Source organism: Sapajus apella, unplaced genomic scaffold (genome assembly GCF_009761245.1).
Source record: "Sapajus apella isolate SASKATOON/1434 unplaced genomic scaffold, GSC_monkey_1.0 scaffold3, whole genome shotgun sequence".
Classification (NCBI taxonomy): domain Eukaryota; kingdom Metazoa; phylum Chordata; class Mammalia; order Primates; family Cebidae; genus Sapajus; species Sapajus apella.
Genome location: NW_022436943.1, coordinates 2,999,685 through 3,021,238, shown reverse-complemented (window position 1 = coordinate 3,021,238; position 21,554 = coordinate 2,999,685). Strand labels below are relative to the sequence as shown.

Here is a 21,554-nt window from a genome sequence, read left to right as displayed (position 1 = left end):
TTGCAGATAATCATGTAGAATAAAAATTTCCAAAGAAGCAGTTAAAGTATGGTGATAAATGGATTAATACATTCGATGGTTCCGTGAATTCAGGAGCAGTTAATGTTAATTGTGTGCTTGTTCTTTCCAGACCCCTAGTCTTAGAAATTTTTGTTCAACTCTCAACCCCTCTCCCTGCCACCTTCCTGCAGTACCACCTGGGCACCCCTATTGTGTGATAGAATACAGCTCCAGTAGCACAGTGCCAAGAAGTTACTATATACAACATTGGTACTTTTAAGGACTTTTGGTTTAGTAGAGTTGTTATAGTATGTCAATTTATTGCTTCTGTCAATAAAAGCTTTTTAGTATGGCTTTATTTGTGTGGTATTTGAAATTTCCTGCAGTTTGAAAATTAAAAATCTGATAATCACTCCTCATTTTCAGGGTTACTTGATTAGCTGTGTTTGGAACTGCTACCGATACATCAATGGCAGGAACTCCTCTGATGTCCTGGTTTACGTTACCAGCAATGACAATACGGTAGGTATGGTGTCACTTGCCCACACCTCTACTGTATGATGATCTTTAAATGTTTCTAGTGTCTGCTATATGTTCATTGTTATTGAAACATACTCATGAGTGCTTAGTTACCAAAAGATTCATCTTTGTTATCAAAACATTCATTTAACTTTAAAGTGAAATGAAATGTATTTTGTTTTTCTTACAGGACATTAACATGTAGGTGGCTCAACTCTGGTTTATTTTAAAATATATTACAGATAGGCCGGGCACGGTGGCTCAAGCCTGTAATCCCAGCACTTTGGGAGGCCGAGGCGGGTGGATCACGAGGTCAAGAGATCGAGACCATCCTGGTCAACATGGTGAAACCCCGTCTCTACTAAAAATACAAAAAATTAGCTGGGCATGGTGGCACGTGCCTGTAATCCCAGCTACTCAGGAGGCTGAGGCAGGAGAATTGCCTGAACCCAGGAGGCGGAGGTTGCGGTGAGCCGAGATCGCGCCATTGCACTCCAGCCTGGGTAAAAAGAGCGAAACTCCGCCTCAAAAAAAAAAAAAAAAAATATTACAGATAGATAGTATATGTACCTTACCATAATTGTGTATCTTAACTTTGCATTATTAAACCATGGTATATAATTCTAGATATTGCTTCTGCATTGTATGACATTATGTTACCTCACTTTCTATATGAAGATAAACTGAGATGCAATGTTTACAGGTAGGTTAAAAAAAAAAACAAGGTTATTATGTCTTCATAACTTACCCTTTGTATGTATTCTTAGTAAAAGAATTTAGATGATCTCTGTTTTGCTATTAGTTGTTCATACTTTAAAGTGACAAACCTGTCATAAAAGATCTTTGAAAATATGTCTTCACTGGAAGAGTCCATGAAGACATATGGACTTTATTTAAATTATCTTGAAATTTCCTGGTTCATGGTAAGATGAAGGTATAAGTCCTCAGGGTGTCTCCATCGTCAGTGTTTTCAGCAAAGGGCCTGATGTCATCCTCAGTACCAGGAAGTGCTCCATGCGAGCTTAGTGACAATGATGGCAATGGATGACTTATCACTGTGTGGCACAGGACAGGATGGGTGGATCAAAACGGATAGGATCAGACAGGATGGAATGGACTGGACATGTGAAAGGAACACAAAAATGGTAGGAGCTCACATTTATAATAGAGCCGAGTTTTGTGTTTTTGTTTTTTCTGGTGACTTGCTCACTCTGACTTTACCAAAATCAATCCAGCCCCTCACTTTACTTTCTTGTGTATAAAATGAGAATAAAACAATTATAGATTTTGTATTAAATATGTGGGTGTAAGCTGCTGTATTACTGAGAACTCTGGGATTTTTAAAGCATGTTATGCATGAACAGTTTTTCTATATGCTCACCACACATTTCTTGAGTTCCATCAAATACACATGAGCAATGGTTTAATCGACAGCCGTGACCAGATTCACAAAACCTGGCCCACCCAGATGCTGAGGAGGCTTGTTTTGGAAGTCTGCAGAATTCTGTGTATTAATTACAGTGATCAAGTGTTCTATTCAACCTCTTTAAAAAGTCACTCCTGGGTCTATAACTCTCTTCAAAGAAATATCTGTTCTAAATTGTTGTGATTTTGATTAAATTACTGGTTTAGGAATTTTTCCCCTTTTCTCAGAGTTGTCGGGTATTTTTGTTTGTTTGTTATGCCCATTGACTGTTTTTTTTTTGAGACGGAGTTTCACTCTTGTTACCCAGGCTGGAGTGCAATGGCGCCATCTCGGCTCACCGCAACCTCCGCCTCCTGGGTTCAGGCAATTCTCCTGCCTCAGCCTCCTGAGTAGCTGGGATTACAGGCACGCGCCACCATGCCCAGCTAATTTTTTGTATTTTTAGTAGAGACGGGGTTTCACCATGTTGACCAAGATGGTCTCGATCTCCTGACCTCGTGATCCGCCCGCCTCGGCCTCCCAAAGTGCTGGGATTACAGGCTTGAGCCACCGCGCCCGGCCTCCATTAACTGTTTTTGAGTTTCGCCCAGGCTGGACTGAAGTGGTGTGAACTCTGCTCACTGCAACCTCCTCCGCGACCCCCACCCCCGCCCCTGCTGATTCAAGTGATTCTTTCCTGTCTCAGCCTGCCAAGTAGCTGGGATTATAGGTGCCTGCCACCATGCCTGGCTAATTTTTGTATTTTTAGTAGAGGTGGGGTTTTCCCAGTTTGACCAGGTTGGTCTTAAACTCCTGACCTCAGGTGATCTACCTGCCATGGCCTACCAAAGTGCTAGGATTCTAGGTGTGACACTGTGGCCGGCCTGTTTTGCCCAACTTTTGCAGAATGCAAAGTGTTGGGTGTTTAACTATCTTTATATTTTTCTCCTGCTTCTTCTTAAAAAACAACAAAACCTCAAAAAAAAACAAACTGCATAATTAGTGTCCTACTGAACTAATGAAAAATGTAAGCAAGGTTTGAGATTTTTAAGTTTAAGGAACCAATAAATCTGTGAAACAAAATACATCAGAACCTCTTTGTAAGTTTCATGGCGCATAGAGCTTATAAAGCTACCATCTTTTAGAAGTATCTCAGAGCAGAGAATAATGCCCATATTGCAGGTGCTTGTTTTGATATTGTGGTGTTATGAAAGGGAAGGAGATTCATCCACAGTTCCTGGCTCACAACTTCATAGCCATTGTTTGTCTTTGGTTGTTATCCTAGGTGTGTCGGGCCCTAGGGAATCTCTGATTTACTCCTACCCTAGGGCAGGATTCTAATCTCTCCCTTCCTTTCTGAATGTGGGTCTTAAGACCTTGCATAGAGACAGTCTAGTCTCATACCCTCAGGGAAGGAAAGCTGACCATCCTTAGGAAGCTGGAGGTTCCTTGAGGGTGGTACACCCTGGATGGGCATGGAAACTTCATGCCCTTCCCCCGTAACTACGAATCTCTTCATCTGTATCCCTTGCAGTATCCTTTATAATAAACCAGTAAACCTTAGTAATGGTTTCTCTGAGTTCTGTGAGCTGCTGTAGCAAAGTAATCGGATCCAAAGGGTCCAAAATGTCATGGGAACCTCAACTTGAAGGCTGGTTGGTCAGAAGCTCCTGAGGCCCGGACTTGGAGTGTGTCTGAGTGGGGAGGGGACACTTTTGGGGACTGAGCCTTCACCTGTGGGATCTGACTCTGTCTCCAGGTAGATAGACCCAGTTGGTATCTGCTGCTTGTTGGAGGTGCAGTGGCATGATCTCAGCTCACTACAACCTCCACCTCCCGGGTTCAAGTTACTCTCCTGCCTCAGCCTCCCTTGTAGCTGGGACTACAGGTGCACGCCATCATACCCAGCTATTTTTGTATTTTTAGTAGAGATGGGGGTTTCACCATGTTGGTCAGCCTGGTCTCAAACTCCTCACCTCATGATCCACCCACCTCAGCCTCCCAAAGTGCTGGGATTACAGGCGTGAGCCACTGTGCCCTGCCAGTCTATGATCACTTTCTCACTGTCTGGTATGACAAGATGCTCTAGGCTCATCTTGTATATTTCTTGCCCCAGAGGTGGAATGAACTGTTTCTCCAGGCAGCCCTGCCTATGTTTCATAAGAAATGACCTCTGGAGACCATAATCTGGATTTCTAGGGTTAGAGGACAGGCTTTTTGTTTGGGTTTTGGCTTTTTTAAGCAGGGCTCTGCATGTTTAAAGATTGCTTAGAACTAAAGCAGTTAATGTCAGTATTATCTATTAAGAAAACCAAAGTTACTGAAGCCTCCCCCTGAGACGCTAATGGGGCTGGAATGATCTAGATCTGTCATTTTCCCTGGTCTCCGTAGCTATGTGGAGAACCTCACCATGTGTAATAATGTTTGTCTTTTGTTCACATCTTTGTTGGGAATCCACAGTTATATAGTAACATGTCATGCCTTGCTTTCACTTACTTTTAAATATTAGGCCAGATAGCTTTTCTCCCAGGCTGAACAGTTTCAGGTTGACCTCTGTGGAAAGATACTGGGGCTCTTGCTGATAGAAAATAAAAGTGCTTTTTTCTCCTCCTGTCTAAAACAGTATGCATGTTATTATCCAGACATGTTCTTTCCCAAATTCTTCTCAGAGGGAGGATAGAGAAGAGTTATTAGGTATCGGAGGTCATTCCCTGGGTTAATGTCTCCTCCAGTTTCCCAGCTAAACCAAACCACATGCTTTGAAAGGAATGCCTAACACAGAAGGTCCCAAACTCTATTTATGATGCATTAGAGTCATCCCCTGCCAACTGACCCCCAGCACCCTTAGGCCTTTGAAATAAATATGTAGCTATTCATTTTATTGAGCAATCATCTCCAAATGATTTAATAGTAGTCTTTGGGACAGTGCCTAACAAGCACTGGCACATTTTCCTTGAACATTTAAAGTATACCAAGGTGCCCTTTGAGTTCCTGCAGCTCCCTGTGACCTCAGCAGTGCCTTGCAGGACCCTTTCTCTTAGGGAAGTGTTATGGAAATGACATGGTGGGTGTATATTGTGTAATACCACACTCTCTACTGCTGCCAAAATTTGGCCGTAGAAGGAAAAACATTTATATACAAATCATATAGATCAGGGGTCCCAAGTCTATGGCCCCCTCACAGCAGGAGGTGAGGGGCGGGCCAGCGAGCATTACAACCTGAGCGCCACCTATCAGATTAGTGGCAGCATTAGATTCTCATAGGAGCACAGACCGTATCATGAACCGCACATTCAAGGATCTAGGCTGCATGCTCCTTATGAGAAGCTAATGCTTGACTGAGGTGGAACAGTTTTATCTAGAAACTAGAATCACACCCTCTCCCCAACAACCCCTTGGAAAACTTGTCTACGATGAAACCAGTCCCTCGTGCCAGAAAGTTGAGGACTGCTGATGTAGATGATGGTAACTTAATTTTATGCAAATTAAGTTTTTTTGGGTTGTTTTTTGTTTTGTGTTGTTTGAGCCTTGCTGTGTCAGGCTGGAGTACAGAAGCACGATCTCCGCTCACTGGCACGTCTGCCTCCAGGTTCAACCAATTGTCCTGCCTCAGTCTCCTGAGTAGCTGGGACTACAGGCATGCCACCACCATACCCAGCTAAGTTTTATATTTTTAATAGCGATGAGGTTTTACCATATTGGTCAGGGCGGTCTTGAACTCCTGACCTCAGGTGATCTACCTGTCTTGGCCTCCCAAAGTGCTGGGATTACTGGCGTGAGCCACCACGCCCGGCCACAAATTAACGTTTTGAAACTATTTTTTTTTTCTTTTTTTGTAGAGACGGGGTTTCACCATGTTGGCCAGGATGGTCTCAATCTCTTGACCTCGTGATCCGCCTGCCTAGGCCTCCTAAAGTGCTGGGATTACAGGCGTGAGCCACTGTGCCCGGCCTTGAAAACTATTTCTTAAACCTATGCAACCTTGTTTACTAATACCAATAAAAGGCCTAGATAGTGGTAACCTTCAATACTGTTACAGAATATCCAGGAGACCGGAGAGACCAATGGGTGAAACAGGAGGATTTTATTAAGGTGGCCAATGGCTCAGCAGATTAGCATCCCAAGGCTGAACCCCGAGATAGAAAATGGGGTACTTTTTATACATCAGGATGACGTAGCCACAAACAGGTTTACAGAAGCCAGAACAAAGAACAGTTAAGTAATTTGTAACATGTCTTGTGATGATATTTGAAAAAAAAGCATGTTTAGAAATGCACTGTACATTCTTTGGGTGTTACCTTGCCCTGTGACCTTGCAGCTGGTCAGCAAGAAAAGTTGGAGTCTTGAGATGCCTGGGAACTTTGCTGAGAATGTGGGGAGAATAGATAAGGTAGGTTTTACAGGGAATTAGTTAATTTTAAGCAGAATGGGGGGTTAGGTTTTCAATTAAACTGCACACATCACAGCAAAATTTATTATATAGCAACTACAGATTATAAGGTTTGTTTTTTACTGTTATTGCTATTAATTATTTTCCTTCAGTATTATGCTAAATCTAAAGGTAGGGAACCCGATTCCTCTGGAATTGGTGGTGCTCAAAAAGCCATGAGATTGATATTTAGCCAAGATGGCATAAGAATTCTGATTCCAGATAAAAGAATCATAGTCTTGGGTAATGCAGGAAAATTCTTATTTAAGGAAAAACAGAAAAAATTTAACTTCATGGTATTTATAATGCCATGTCATATTTTAGGCACTTATCCAGATTAACATTACATGCAGCCGTATTGTTTTGACCTCAAAAATGAAAACAGTTCAATTCAACCTTGAATTCAAAGGCCCTTTCAATATGTAGGGGACTTCTTTTGAGTCTAACTGCTTGAAAAAGGCAGTCGAATAAAGGTGAGTGTGGCTGCTTTGTTTACACACACACACACACACACACACACACACACACACACACACACACACGGTGAGTGGTGACTGGGGCAAAGGCCAGATTATCTTCCCAGTATCCATTTCCCAATAAATTCTCTTTGAGGCACCTGAAATTAATTAAGGCTGACCTTGGGCTGTCAAAAACCACAGAACAAGGTGTTGCCTGACTAAGGGGAATGGGAGTGGAGTCAGATTTAGCAGTGGCCGCAACGACTTTCAAAAATTGTGCATGAAAAATTTGATGTTTATCCTCTTGCCACATTTTTTTTGAGATAAAAGTATCACTCTGTTACCCAGTGTGGAGTGCATTGGTGCATTCTTAGCTCACTGCAGCCTCCGCCTCCCGAGTTCACGCTGTTCTCCTGTCTCAGCCTCCTGAGTAGCTGGGACTACAGGTGCACACCACCACGCCTGGCTAATTTTTGTATGTTTAGTAGAGATGAGGTTTCACCACGTTGGCCAGGCTGGTCTCAAACTCCTGGCCTCAGGTGATCCACGCAACTCGGCCTCCCAAAGCACTCCTGCCACTTTTAATAGCAGGTTATTAGTTCCTAGTATAGGTTGGATATGGTTAGAAACAAGTTCTTGACTGCATAACTAGTTCTGTTTTTTTCACTTCATAAAAGTCATAATTAACTTTCTAAAATGGTTTGAAGAAGGCTTTGCCTAAGAGTAGTTACTAGGTTGGCTATTAATTTAACATGCCTTCCAGTCTCGTACACACCAAATTCATGCACATTAAAAACAGCTCACAAAGAGACTGAGTTTTACCACTGTCATCCGTGTAAATGAACCAGAGGGCCCAGGGGACAGTGAGGGGAGCAGGGAGAGCAAGAGGATTCTTCAGGAATTGGACTGGAAGAGTTTGAAACTCTAGCCCATCATTATTGCCTTTCAAGCTTCTTGCCTACTAAGTACTGTAATATAGAAGAGAGATCTAATTACCAACATCTCAATTTTAGGCATTACTTTTTCCTTATAATTTAGTAATGTAATCTCTCCAAGCATTTTCTTTTCTTTTGATTTTAAAAGCCCAAAACAAAAGTGACAGGTTGATAGGGAATAGATTTGGTAAAATCCCAAATAAGCTGAGAGAGCACTAGGAGACTGTTTTCAGAGGCAGGGTTAGAGGCGGTGAAGGTGTGGCCCAGGGCAAGAGTGCGGGGAGTGAGGCCGGCAGATGGGAGAGCTGTCCGTGGTAGTTAATAGTTGATCATTGAGGGAGCTGGAGTGACAGGAGCTGTCTTGTGTGTGACTATCACTGAACATAGAATCATGCACTTGCAGGGTAGGGTAACACCTTGAACGTCATCATCTGACCCAGCCATCTCTTTTTGAGATGGAGTTTTGCTCTTGTTGTCCAGGAGATCTTGGCTCACCACAACCTACACCTCCTGAGTTCAAGCAATTCTCCTTCCTCAGCCTCCCAAGTAGCTGGAATTATAGGCATGCACCACCAAGTCCGGCTAATTTTGTGTTTTTGGTAGAGACGGGGTTTCTCCATGTTGGTCAGGCTGGTCTCGAATTCCTGACATCAGGTGATCTGCCCATCTCAGCCTCCCAAAGTGCTGGGATTACAGATGTGAGCCACTGGGCCCGACCTCCAGCCCCCTTTTGATGCCCTCCCTTCCCAACAGTGTGCCCACCGGTGCCATCCAGCAAGGATTGAGTGACTGCAGTGATACTCTGCTCCTCTCTGCATCTCTTAGACCTCCCTACTCTAGCATTTGTATCGTAGGTTTCTCCACAGACATGGGGGTGCTGCCCGCCAGGCCCTGTGCTGAGTGCTTTACATAGATTAACTCAGTCACACAAGAGTCCTTCATATACTAAGTCCTATTCCTGCATTGCAAAAGAGGAAACGGAGGCACCAAGAGGGTAACTTCCTCAGGTCACCCTGCTACTTGAGTGGCAGGAGGGGGACTACCACCTTAGCAGCCTGGCTGCAGGCTGTTCTGACCCACTCACCTCCTCCTGTTGTCTAGTTGGGACTGCAGCTGGGGCCACGTGTTCTCACTGCAGTGTCTGGCTGTATTGTCCAGGATGAGGAGTGAAACATGTAGACACTTGTTCATTTAGACAGTTCTTGAGTACCGTCACAAACTTGAAAAGCAGTGGGGTTTTCTGGATTTTGTTTGTTTCCTAGTTTTTAACTTTTCACACAGTAGAAGGGAGAAACTCTTTCTTCCAAAGAGTTGGAAGAAAAAGAAAAGTTAAAAGTCAATTTTGAGGCCAGGTGTGGTGGCTCACACCTGTTATCCCAGCACTTTGGGAGGCCGAGGCGGGTGGATCATGAGGTCAGGAGTTCAAGACCAGCCTGACCAACATGGTGAAACCCCGTCTCTATTAAAATTACAAAAAATTAACTGGGTGTGGTGGTGGGCGCCTGTAATCCCAGCTACAGCTAAGGCAGGAGAATTGCTTGGGAGGGTAAGTAAATAAGTCAATGTATGTAAATTTTGCATACCAGGGCAGCTTTCTTACCTATACAGTTGTGGTCCACAGTCCCGCCTCCTATACCCCAGCCCCTCCATTCTCCTGATGATGTCGTACATGCACACAGCTTCAGATAGACTTACCTATTGGTTCCAGTATCAGAGCATCATGGGTGAGATTGGACTACATGCACCTGAGATTTTTCTCCCAAAACCTTTTCCTTGGCTGTAATTCCAAGATTCAAGTGCATGTGATGTTAACTCGGCTACCATTTCTTTCCTTCTGCATAATATTCTTCCAACAATAAAATTTTTAAAAATCATGATCTGCTGGAAATTGTCTCTGAGCCATATAACTTTCCAACTATTTCATCCCAGAGCAACATTAGAGAAAACTACATGAGCCCTTGTAAACGTCAGGAGGCTTTGCGTCTGGGGGATCCCAGTGTGTTAGAGAAGACATCTGGAGCAGTAAGATCAACATATGGATGTTTGAAACTTAAAGTTCTGGAACTTGAAATAAACTTAGTTTTCGTTGGGAACCATTTTACTATAAAACACACACAGAACTTATTTAATAAGGTACCTCAGAGTCCATACTGATTTTACTCTAGGGACAAATGAGGCATGGAATTTTATCTTTTTACAGTTTAGGAAAGGTTTCTGGGAATGTATTTCCCTTTCCATTACTGCAAGGGGGGTGGCAGGTAAGGATGTGGAGCAGGGAGGCAGGTGAAATGGGAGTCTGATATCCAAGGTTCTGAGCAGTCCCTGCACCCCTCCTTTTCCAGCCAATGTTTTGCGCCAGCAGCTGGGCATCCTGGGATTGGAGTCCCCTGGAATGGTTGTTGTCATGTACAGTAGGTGGCGTAGCGCATTCCTGCTTCAGGAACATGGAGAAGCAACTGCTGGGATGCCTTTGATAGGGTTACCGAGGTGATAGCGCACTGCTCATTCCATTTCCTCAGTATTTAAATATCCAATATTTACTTAACTATTATAATACTTAAGTGTGCAGAACCATTTTAACTTTCAGTTTGGGCCACTATTATTTTGGTATTTTCTAATTTTTAGAGCCAATTGAAAATATTTGCAATGTGACTTCTATATTTTGGGTACAATCTGTATCAGATAATTTGGATAGCTCCTTTGCTGAGAATTAAGGTTCCTTACATTTAGATTTAATAGGCTCCCTCCTATTATGAAGTGAAGAAAACTGTAGTTTTACAGTAAATTGAGGATAAAATCAACCTCTGTCTTGTTTGCCTTTGGAAACGACTCCTTACTCAAGTGAGAGGAGAGTTTCTCATTAGAACTCCCCAAAATGTGTTTATATTCTTATCTCCTGGTGTCTTAGATTCATTGAATACAAGATGTTATCAGTTATCAATAGCACTATTATTTTAGGTGCTTCTTACTGTGAGGTGCTGTCAATTACAAGGTACAGCCAAAATTCTGAGATGTTAAGATGTGTAACAATGTATACCTTAGAATAAAAAATACAGAGGTGTGTATCTGCATTTACTTATAGTGTATATCATAGGCGGGGGCATTCAAAAAGTTTGGAAACCTTATTCTAGATACCTTTTTTTATTTTTTTTGGAGCGACGGAGTCTCTGTCGCCCAGGCCGGAGTGCAGTGGCGCACAATGGGCTCACTGCAGCCTCCACCTCCCGGGTTCAAGCAATTCTCCTGCCTCAGCCTCCCAAGTAGCTGGGATTACAGGCACCCGCCCTCACATGGCTAATTTTTCTATTTTTAAGTAGAGATTGGGTTTCGTCATGTTAGTTGGGCTGGTCTCAAACCTCTGACCTTGTGCCAACACCCACCTCAGCCTCCCAAAGTGCTGGGATCACAGGTGTGAGCCACCTCGCCTGGCTTATTTTAGTTATCATTATTATTATTATTATTTTTTGAGACAGAGTTTCACTCTTGTTGCCCAGGCTGTAGTTCAGTGGCGCAATATTGGCTTGCTGTGACCTCTCCCTGCTGGGTTCCAGCGATTCTCCTGCCTGAGGCTCCCGAGTTGCTGGGATTACAGGCGTGTACCAAAATTTCTCTAGTTTTGGTAGAGACGGGGTTTCACCATGTTGGCCAGGCTGGTCTTGAACTTCTGACCTTAGGTGATCCGCTTGCCTTGGCCTCCCAAAGTGCTGGGATTAGAGGTGTGAGCTACTTCAACCAGATATCTGAAAGATAAGCCCAGACATTATATACTTACCTCCCCTTTCCTGTCTAGCTTGAGTAAAGGAATCTCACATCAAAATAGGCAAATGTGATATAACCAATTAAATTTTTTTTTTTTTTTTTTTTTTTTTGAGACAAAGTCTTGCTTGTTTGCTCAGGCTGGAGTGAAGTGGCACAGTCTCAGCTCACTGCAAACTCTGCCCCTGGGTTTCAATCAATTCTTCTGCCTCAACCTCCCCAGTGGCTGGGATTACAGGTACCTGCCACCACGGCTGGCTAACTTATGTAATTTTAGTAGAGACGGGATTTTGCCATGTTGGCCAGGCTGGTCTCCAACTCCCCGCCTCAGGTGATCTGCCCACCTTGGCCTCCCAAAGTGCTGGAATTACAGACTTGAGCCACATAAATACATTTATTAAAGATATTTAGGCTGGGGGCAGTGACTCATCCCTGTAATCCCAGGACTCTGGGAGGCCGAGATGGGTGGATCATGAGGTCAGGAGTTGTAGAACAGCCTGACCATCATGGTAAATCCCCGTCTCTACTAAAAACACAAAAATTAGCCAGGTGTGGTGGCGGGAGCTTGTAATCCCAGCTACTAAGGAAGCTGAGGCAGGAGAATTGCTTGAACCCCAGGGGCAGAGGTTACAGTGAGCCGATATCACGCCACTACACTCCAGCCTGGGTGACAGGGCAAGACTCTGTCTCAAAAAATAAAAAACAAACCAAACAAAATGTGGCTTTTTTTTTTTTTTTTTTTTTTTAGAAATGTGTATCAGTTCGTTTTATTTGCGTATTCAATAATATCCTTGGTGATAATGCTGACTCCATGGCTTCTGACCCCAGAATTGAAAAATATGGAACGCTTCACGAATTTGCGTGTCATCCTTGCGCAGGGGCCATGCTAATCTTCTCTGTATGGTTCCAATTTTAGTATATGTTCTGCCGAAGCGAGCACCAAAATGTTGCTTTTAATGCCATATTGCACACACATCCCTAAAATTCACAGAATCAAAAGATTTGTTTTTTAATTGCCCGTCACTCCTTCCCCCATCCTCCACTTTCTCACTCCAGCAGAAAACTCTCACGCATTTCTTCTGTACTTACCTCCATAGTTTAAAATAGTCTCTGTTGCTAGTTGCTGATGATCAATGTGAGATGCCTTTTGAATAGGATGTAACTCTCATTCTTCTCATTTTCTCTGCTGCGTTATCCTCCTCGTTTAGTTTCATCTCATGCTTTGCCTGCGTCATCAGTTAGTGCTTACTTTGCCTCTGTGAATAGGTGAATATCGTTCAGCACAGAGCTCTGTGGTGTACATTGCCTTCCGCATACAACTCTTGATTTTCCAAGACTATCATTTGCCTTGTTTTCTCTCGTTCCTAAGTTTTTTTTTTTTTTTTTTTTAACCTTTTACCTAGCCCCAGACTTTTCTAGGTGGCTCTCAGAGCTGTCAGTTACGTATTAATATTATTGTCCAAAGGCTTGATTCTGTAAGACACTTTGTCAGTTCTCTTTCCTGAGGCTTTGCCTCACCCTGTTCCAGGCCAGGTGAGAGGCCACACAGTTGTCATCTGGGCATTGATTTTGTTAGAGTTTTACCTCACCCTTATCAGGGTGTGGGGGACCAGTGAACAGACTTTCGGTGCAATTACCTTGTGCTTTATACTGTGCCCACACCCAGTGTTAGACCTGAGAATCTCCAAGGTGGTTCTTTGAAAGTCTGATGAAAACTCTAGACACTCTCCCCGGGAAAATAAACATGTAGATGGAAAATTTGGCCTGTAATTTCAGGGGACTTGTAGATTCCTTGCAGTCCATTTGTGGATCCCCAGGAATCCATTATCACAATCAGCATCTCCTTATTTGTCTGTCTGTCTTTTTTTGAGACAGGGTCTCGCTCTGTCACCCAGGTTGGTGAGTAGTGGTACAATCAGGGTTCACTGCAGCCTCAACACCTTGGACTAAATTCTCCCACCTCAGCCTCCTGAGGCTAATTTTTGTGTTTTTTATAGAGACTAGGTCTTCTATGTTGTCCACCCTGGTCTGGAACTCCTAAGCTCAAGGAGTCCTCCTCCTTTGGCCTCCCAAAATGTTGGAGTTACAGTGTGAGCTACCACACTAACACAATCTTATCTTTTAACGTTTTCTGAATGTCTGAAGACCCATGTGTAACTTAATCTTCATACTTTGGGGAATGTAATGCTAGTAACTGCAGAATTCCAAATAAGCCTTTGTGACTTAACTAATATTAAAGTAAAAGTCCAATTCCAACCATAGTTTCCAAATATTTTCTATTTTTACCAATAAATTGTTCTTTCCCCCGAGCATATTGTTATTTATTATTATTTGATGGAGTGAATTCATTTTCCTGAAAATGTTTCACAATTTAAATAGAGATGGAGCCTTGCTATTTTGCCCAGAGTGGTCTCGAACTCATGAGCTCAAACATACACCCACCTGACTCAACCTCCCAGACTCCTGGGATTACAGGCATGAACCCAGCCCGTTCCCCCAAATTATTAATATCTTGTGGATTTTTGCCTAGTTAGAATCACTTTTATTCTAAGATGTCAGATTTTGCAACCTTTGACTTTGACTTATTTCTCCAACTGTTGTATATGTTGATGTCACTGAGGAGTGTGAAGTTACCCCTGGTGACACTCTGAATCTCTGCTGAGTTGAATTGAAATGAATGGTGAGTTTCTTTCCCACCAGCAGGCTGTCACCTAGCATGACAACTTCAATAGAAGAGGCATTATGTATAGTTAGAGGGTAGCCTTTCTAATGAATGTCCGAGGTTTTCCCTTTTGTGTGGAAGAGAGTTCCACTGTCATCCAGCCATTCCATAACTGAACTCATGTTAAGATCAACTCCAAGAAACTGAGCTTAGATTAGAATTTGATTGTACTGAGCATTGCTTGACCCAAAGCAGTCTGTGGTTGTGGTATTAAACTCATGAGTATGTTTATCTAGATGCCTCTTGAGTAGCTGCTGCTCGTCAGGATGTGACTTCAGGAGTGGGACATGCCCTGTATTCGTAGTTCTTGGAGACTATTTTTGGTCATTCATTGTGAATGATTAAGTTTTTAAAAACAAAACTAGAAAGAATGGTTTTAAGTAACACCAGCTTCCACAAATGTCGAAATAATACAGTTGTTGCCAGTTTTGTTACGTGGCATTTTTTTTTTTCCTGAGACAGAGTTTTGCTCTTGTTGCCCAAGCTGGAGAGAAGTGGTACAATCTCGGCTTACTGCAACCTCTCCCTCCCGGGTTCAAGTGATTCTCCTGCCTCAGCCTCCTGAGTAGCTGGGATTACAGGCGCCCACCACCATGCCCAGCTAGGTTTTTGTATATTTAGTAGAAACGGGGTTTTACCGTGTTAGCCAGGCTGGTCTCGAACTCCTGACCACAAGTGATCTGCCTGCTTTGGCTTCCCAATGTGCTAGGATTTCAGGTGTGAGGCCCTGCTCCCAGCCATACGGCATCTTAATGGGCACATTCTGTGTTCATTGATCCTATAGTTATTTTCTCAGATTTTGGTGTACTTTACAGATCCTTGTAGTAAAGAGAAATAGCAAGTGCTTTTAGTCAATAGACTGCAGTGGAAACTGGGGCAATGCTTCCTTCACCAGCCCGTTTTTTTTTTTTTTTTGAGCCGGAGTTTCACTCTTGTTACCCAGGCTGGAGTGCAATGGCGCGATCTCGGCTCACCGCAACCTCCGCCTCCCAGGTTCAGGCAATTCTCCTGCCTCAGCCTCCCGAGTAGCTAGGACTACAGTTACGTGCCACCATGCCCAGCTAATTTTTTGTATTTTTAGTAGAGACGGGGTTTCACCATGTTGACCAGGATGGTCTCGATCCCTTGACCTTGTGATCCACCCGCCTCGACCTCCCAAAGTGCTGGGATTACAGGCTTGAGCCACCGCGACCAGCCACCAGCCCTTCTTTTATATCATCACTAGTATCAGCATCACTTAGATAAAAAGATGCTGCTGCCCCTACAAGGAGTTAAAGCCAATTCCATGTGGAGACCTTTTGAAACTAGTCCAAAGGTGTCATCTGGAAAATATTTTGCAATCAGTATTTAGTACGTGTTGAAGGAAAAGTGAAAACAAGGGAGGGTGTCAGAAACTTTCATGAAAGGAGAAATTCTTCTCCAGGCCTCTTGAGCTTTGGATTAAGGGTCAAGGCAACAGAATATTTGACAGAAAAGACTATGAAGATGTTAGAGTATTTGCTGGGTGCGGTGGCCCACGCCTGTAATCCCAGCACTTTCGGAGGCTGAGGAGGGCGGATCACCTGAGGTCAGGAGTTGGGGACGAGCCTGGCGAATGTGGCGAAACCCCATCTCTACTAAAACTACCACAATGTACAAAAACTAGCCAGTCGTGGTGGCTCATGTTTGTAATGCCAGCTAATCAGGAGGCTCTGTCGCCTTCCCCAAAATTGTTTAAGTACTGATTTAAAATGAAACTTTAATAAAACAAGCTTGAAGATGAATAACAAGAAATAGTGACAGACTGCCAAATGTAATGTGAAAGTTTTATTTTGATGAAAGGCAGATTTGCAGCACCATTTTTTTTCTAAGAGTATTTTATGTTCTGTGAACATTTTGGAGATTTAAATTTGAATATTGCGTTTTGCTCAGAAAAAAATGGTGGGTATGATGGCTGATTTTTACCTTTTAAGTGGCTCTAAAGGCCGGGAAGGTGGCTCACACCTGTAATCCCAACACTTTGGGAAGCTGAGGTGGGAGGATCACTTGAGGCCAGGAGTTCTAGACCAGCCTGGGCAACAGGGAAGACCCCATTTCTATGTGTTAAGCATTTAAGTAGCTCTACTGTGTTTTAGGATAATATATCTAAAGGTAAGTATATGAGTCAGTTAATTGTTTAATTCGGTGGTGGAGCATTGTGCTGAAGCTCAGTCGTGCTAAATTTAATATTTCAGGTGCTGGACACAGCTGTTTCCACTTGTTATAAGTTGCTGTATCTGATGTACACACATATATGTGCGCTGGAGGCTCAGTCCTAAAGTCAAATAAGCAGACGCAGAGAAGAGAGCTGTTGCTTAGTTCAAGGAATACTTTTTTCTTCCCTCAACTGAAGCTGACCCTGTGGAACTGCTGTTGTTAGATACTGGCTAGAACTTGTCAAGGTTGTCCGTGAGGCTTTCTTCATGTGCTGACCCTCGCCCATCTCTCCAACTTCATCTCTGCCACATTCTCCCTTCAGTGTTCACTCAGCAAACCCCTTGCAGTTCCCAGAAAGTGCCTCGTCGTGTGCTTCCCTCTTAATTCCCTACTGGGATGTCATCCTCCTTACACCACGCCACACGAGGTAACCTCCTTCTCATCCTACTGAGCACCCTTCCTCGACTCTGCAGCCTATATTGGTTGTCCCTGTCTCCTTGGTTAATATCTTGTCAATATCCACACATGGCTCATGTTGAGTCTTACTATGTCTGCCTTCCACTGGACTGCAGGTCCCTGAGCAGACAGAAACATGCCTTCAGGCTCGAGTCGCTGTGAGTGAGTGCCCTGGACACGTAGGTGCTCAGTGGGTGCTGGTTTGCTGGACGTGGTTTCCTGTTGTGCTTCCCTGCCTCCGGGGTGTGTTCTGTCCTGAACATATCTTGCCTACTGCATTCCTTTTCCACGTGGGCAATGCTGAACATTACCCTAGCGTCTGTACCTTGGGTAGTACCTGACATATAAAGTATTTATCACATAGGCAAGGGCCACTACCTCTTTCAGAGACAAAGGCTGGGGAGCTGCTGCCGGGCGTGACTCTAGCGCATTCCTTTGCCTGTGTGTTGCCGGCCATTTATCTGCTTCTTACATCACAGTTCCAGAGTCCCATTTAGCTTGACTTGGGCTGGGCCTTGCTGATGCTTCTCCTTTATCTCCTGACCCTGCTCAGTCCGGCCAGCAGGGGTCACTGTAGGAGGAAGCCCCTCTCCTGTTCCTGTGTGCTTCTGTGGTGTTCGGACCTTGTTGGCAGTGCCCCCCAGGGCCCAATGCAAGTGGGGACAGCGGCGGCAGCACCTTTTCATGACAGGCCTGCCAGCACCCACTGCCTCTCAGGTGGCTTCCTGCGGATGCTTCTGTATACACCTGGCTCAGCCGGAGGCTTCTTCACGTCCAGGGGGCTTCAGCCACACCTTCCTCAGCCGTGTCTCAGCCCAGCCTTGGGGACCTCCGTCCTAGCATGTTCCTTCCCTGAGTGCCCTCCTTCAATCCTCATATCCATTAGTGCTCTCTTCTGCTTGTTAGTCAGTTCCCTGTTCCTCAGTCCCCTGTTAATAATTCATTAAACTTCATTCACATCACTGTGTGGCTTCTGTGTTCTGATTGGACCCCAGCTAGTACAGATGCCCTCTGCCTAGTTGACTGAAGGAGCCATACAGGCTTTTCAGGGGCCAGCCTAAATGGCACTTCTGTCACTCGGCAAACATCTGAGTTCCTGCTGTCAAATAGGCACTGGACCACCTTCAGGGAAGTGAGACCCAACTTCAGCCCCACAGGAGCTCCACGACTGGGAGGAGAGCAGTAATGAAGTGTGTAGAACTAGAGAGGAGGGGTGTGTGTGTGTGTTTGTGAGAGTGCAATGTGACAGAAACTTGAAACAAACTTAAAATTTTAGTGTTGTTCTTGTAGGAGCTAAAGAGACAGATAAATGAAAATTCATTAAATTGATGAATACCACTTTGAGCATAAGTGATATCCCTAATAGAAAATCTAACCAAGTGCAGTTTTGTTTGTGACTAGTCTTTCCCTTTCCACCAATCACTTGAGGTAGGTGAGGTTTTATTTTGTCTTCTCATCTCTGGAACTACTAAAGGACAGGGACTGTCTTTTACCTTAATTATCTTGTACCCACAATGATTGTTATATACCAGAGGCATAATAAATGTTAGTTTACTGAATGGTGATTATTTTGAGTTGATATTCTATTCTGTGTTTTATTTTCTACTCCAAGAAAGCCCACATCAGCCAGTGTATAGATCGCTAACTCTCAGGTATCCCTATTTCATAGTCATGGGAACTGATGTTAAGTAACTTACCCAAGGCTGCGCTGATAAAGTGTGACTGACCCAGGCTTTGAGTCCAGGCTGATACCAAAACCTTGGTGTTTTCGCTACACTTTGCAGCTCTCGCCATGAATGTTTGCGGGTGGTCAGTCAAGTGCCTGTCAGTCAAGTGCACACTGACACACTCACCGAGGGGTCTTTCTTCCTCTTCAAAGCCATGACCATTCCTTTATTCCTAGAGTCAAAGCCCTCTGGCCATCCAGGTGCGCATGGACAAGGTTAGAAAAACTCAGGGCTTGAGAATCTCTCTCCATTTGTTTCTTGAAGGTTTCAGAAAGTCTTTTAAGGACGGCTATCCACTTACTAGAAAATTGACCTCGGTACAAGTTGTGGAACGTGTTTAGTTGCATAAAAGTTCAGTGACAGCTAAACCTCGCGGAATGTGCGTGCTCTTTAAACTCTAACTTACCGTCCCTCTTTCTTCTCAGGTGCTGCTACCCCCGTATGATGATGCCACTGTGAATGCTGCTGCGAAGGAGCCGCCGCCACCTTATGTGTCTGCCTAAGTGGAGCTGAGGGCAGCAGCTTGACTTTTTTGACATCTGAGCAGTAGTTCTGTTATTTCACTTTTGCGACGAGCTCTCTGAGCTTGTTTCTTGCTGAAATGCTACTTTAAAAAATTTAGATGTTAGGTTGAAACCTGTACTTTTCAGCATATCCTTTGCTAGAACGCGGTGATAGATGAGCTGTAGAATTCTTTCTGTAGGATTCGGGGTGTAATGGGCTTCACTAACCTTCCCTAGGCACTGAAACTTCCCCCAAGTCTGATGGACCCAGAGTCAGAGAAGTTCGCTTTTGTACCTGCTGGGCTCCAAAGTTAGGCAGTTAGTCACACTTTTTCTCTCTACTCCCTCTATTTTGAAAGTGTAAAATAAAACCAAAAGTAGACAACTGTTTCTTAAGCCATTCCAGTGTAGAGAACAAACCCTTATGAAAACAGGAATGTCAATTGTGTCATCATTGTTCTAATTAGGTAAATAGAAGTCCTTATATATGTATTTACAAGAATTTGCGCCATAGCATCCCTTATGACTTAAGTTCAATGACGGTTTGCACTTGGTGGTGAAGGATTTTTCTCCATGGCCTAAATCAAGACTATTAGAAAGCGCTAGGCTGTGGGAGCAGTAACCATCTGATGACTGTCTCGTGCATCTGGGTCCAGGGACATGGGGTGACGTGCCTCGTCTGTGTTAGAGGGTGGGATGGGTGTGCTTGGCGCTGCATGGGATCTGCTGCTCCTCTCCTGGATTCACATCCCGACCCAGGGCCCGCTTTCACTAAGTGTTCTGCCCCAGCCTGGTTCAAGGAGGTCATCCAGCTGACTTTACCAAGTGGAATTGGGATGTATTTGATATACATTTGCCTGACAACATGGAAAGGGGTTTTCCTCCTCCTTTCCCTCCAAGGTACATTCTACCGCTTTGAACTTCCAAGTATACCTAGTGACCTTTTAAAATGTAAACGTTTTCAGAAAATTGAAGGTTGCTTTCCTTGTATGCGCTTATTATCTTGACTACCTGAACTGCAAGGGATTTTTATATATTCATATGTTCCAAAGTCAGCAACTCTCCCGTTGGTTCATTATTGAATGTGCTATAAATGAAGTCTTTTGCAATTAAAAAGAGATTTGCCCACATCCAAGATGACCTTGTGACTCTCTGCTGATTGTGTCTGAGGACTTTTCCCCCCACATGTGGCCAGGCGGATGCACAGAGTTCAGCCTAAGGAGTAGGCTTTATGGTTAGATTTACACACAGTGTTTTTAATATCCCAGTGCTGATAAAATCAGCATCTTAGGCCAAGAGGAATGGAGGACAAACAGACTCGAGCTTCCAACATTCCTAACCATGTGTTCAGCTGTTTTGCATATGATTGCTTTATGCCCATATGCACTTTTAATAAGCAGTTAAGATTTTGCTACATTCCAAGGGATATTAAAATAAGAGAGGTAAGGGGGATTTTTATCCCAAGGAATCAGCCTAAGTTATTATTTTTTGGTGTATCTCATTGGCATTCAACACAAGTTATTGGGAATGGAGCGGTTGCTGGGGCAGCGGCTCTCATGCCCATAATCCTAACATCTTGGAAGAACAAGGCAAGAGGATCAGTTGAGCCCAGGAGTTAGAGACCAGCCTGGCCAACATAGTGAGACTTCATCTCTATGCGAAGTGTAAAAATTAACTGGGCCCGATGGCATGTTCCTGTAGTCTCAGCTACTCAGGAGGCTCAGATGGGAGGATAGCTTGAGTCCAGGAGGTTGAGGCTGCAGTGAACTGTGGCCATGATTATGCTACTTGCACTCCAGCCTGGGTGACAGACTGAGACCTTGTCTCAAAACAAAGAATGGGAAAGGCCTATCAGGTAGTTCATGATCCCTGGGGAAGGCACATAGGAAATCACAGTTGATTGTATGTTGTTCCCCATGATTTTATAGCTCTTTGCCTAATCATTTTTGCAGTATGAAAAATGGTACATGGTCAGGCAAGCCTCAATGGCTCACGCCTGTAATCCGAACACTTTGGTAGGCTGAGGTGGGTTTATCACCTGAGGTCAGGTGTTCAAGACCAGTCCAACCGACCAACATGGCAAAACTCCTTTTCTACTAAAAATACGAAAATTATCTGGGTGTGGTGGTACATACCTGTAATGTCAGCTAGTTGGGAAGCTGAGGCAGGAGAATAATTTGAACTCAGGAGGTGGAGGTTGCAGTGAACTGAGACTGCACCGTCACACTCCAGCCTGGGCAATAGAGCCAGACTCCATCTCAGGGGAAAAAAAAAAAAAAGAAAAATTATGCATGGTCAAATGGAAGGAAGTGCTGATTTTCAGAGTCCACATAGGGTTCTCGGAGAGGAAACAAGACTGCTGATCTTGTTCATGCAGCACTCAAATAGCACCATAGACTCAGATATCCCTTCATTCTTAGAGATCCCTTATGGTGGTGTGAGGCTGGCTTTTCCTGACTTGTTGCATAA

At 43.9% G+C, this 21,554-nt stretch overlaps 1 protein-coding gene and 1 non-coding gene across 2 annotated transcripts in view; one reads left to right on the top strand and one right to left on the bottom strand.

Annotated features, from left to right (window-relative positions):
- LAPTM4B (lysosomal protein transmembrane 4 beta) overlaps positions 1–20,222 on the top strand; it is a 20,389-nt gene extending 167 nt beyond the window's left edge. The window contains exons 2-3 of the mRNA XM_032248460.1: positions 427–522; positions 19,008–20,222. Of these exons, the coding sequence (XP_032104351.1) occupies positions 427–522; positions 19,008–19,085 (174 nt within the window). The 3' untranslated portion in view covers positions 19,086–20,222. The remainder of the gene's footprint in view (positions 1–426; positions 523–19,007) is intronic.
- Positions 12,336–12,442, bottom strand: LOC116535924. Its single transcript, XR_004262395.1, has one exon. It is a non-coding gene; the product is annotated as a U6 spliceosomal RNA (small nuclear RNA).
- Positions 20,223–21,554: the final 1,332 nt, after the last annotated feature.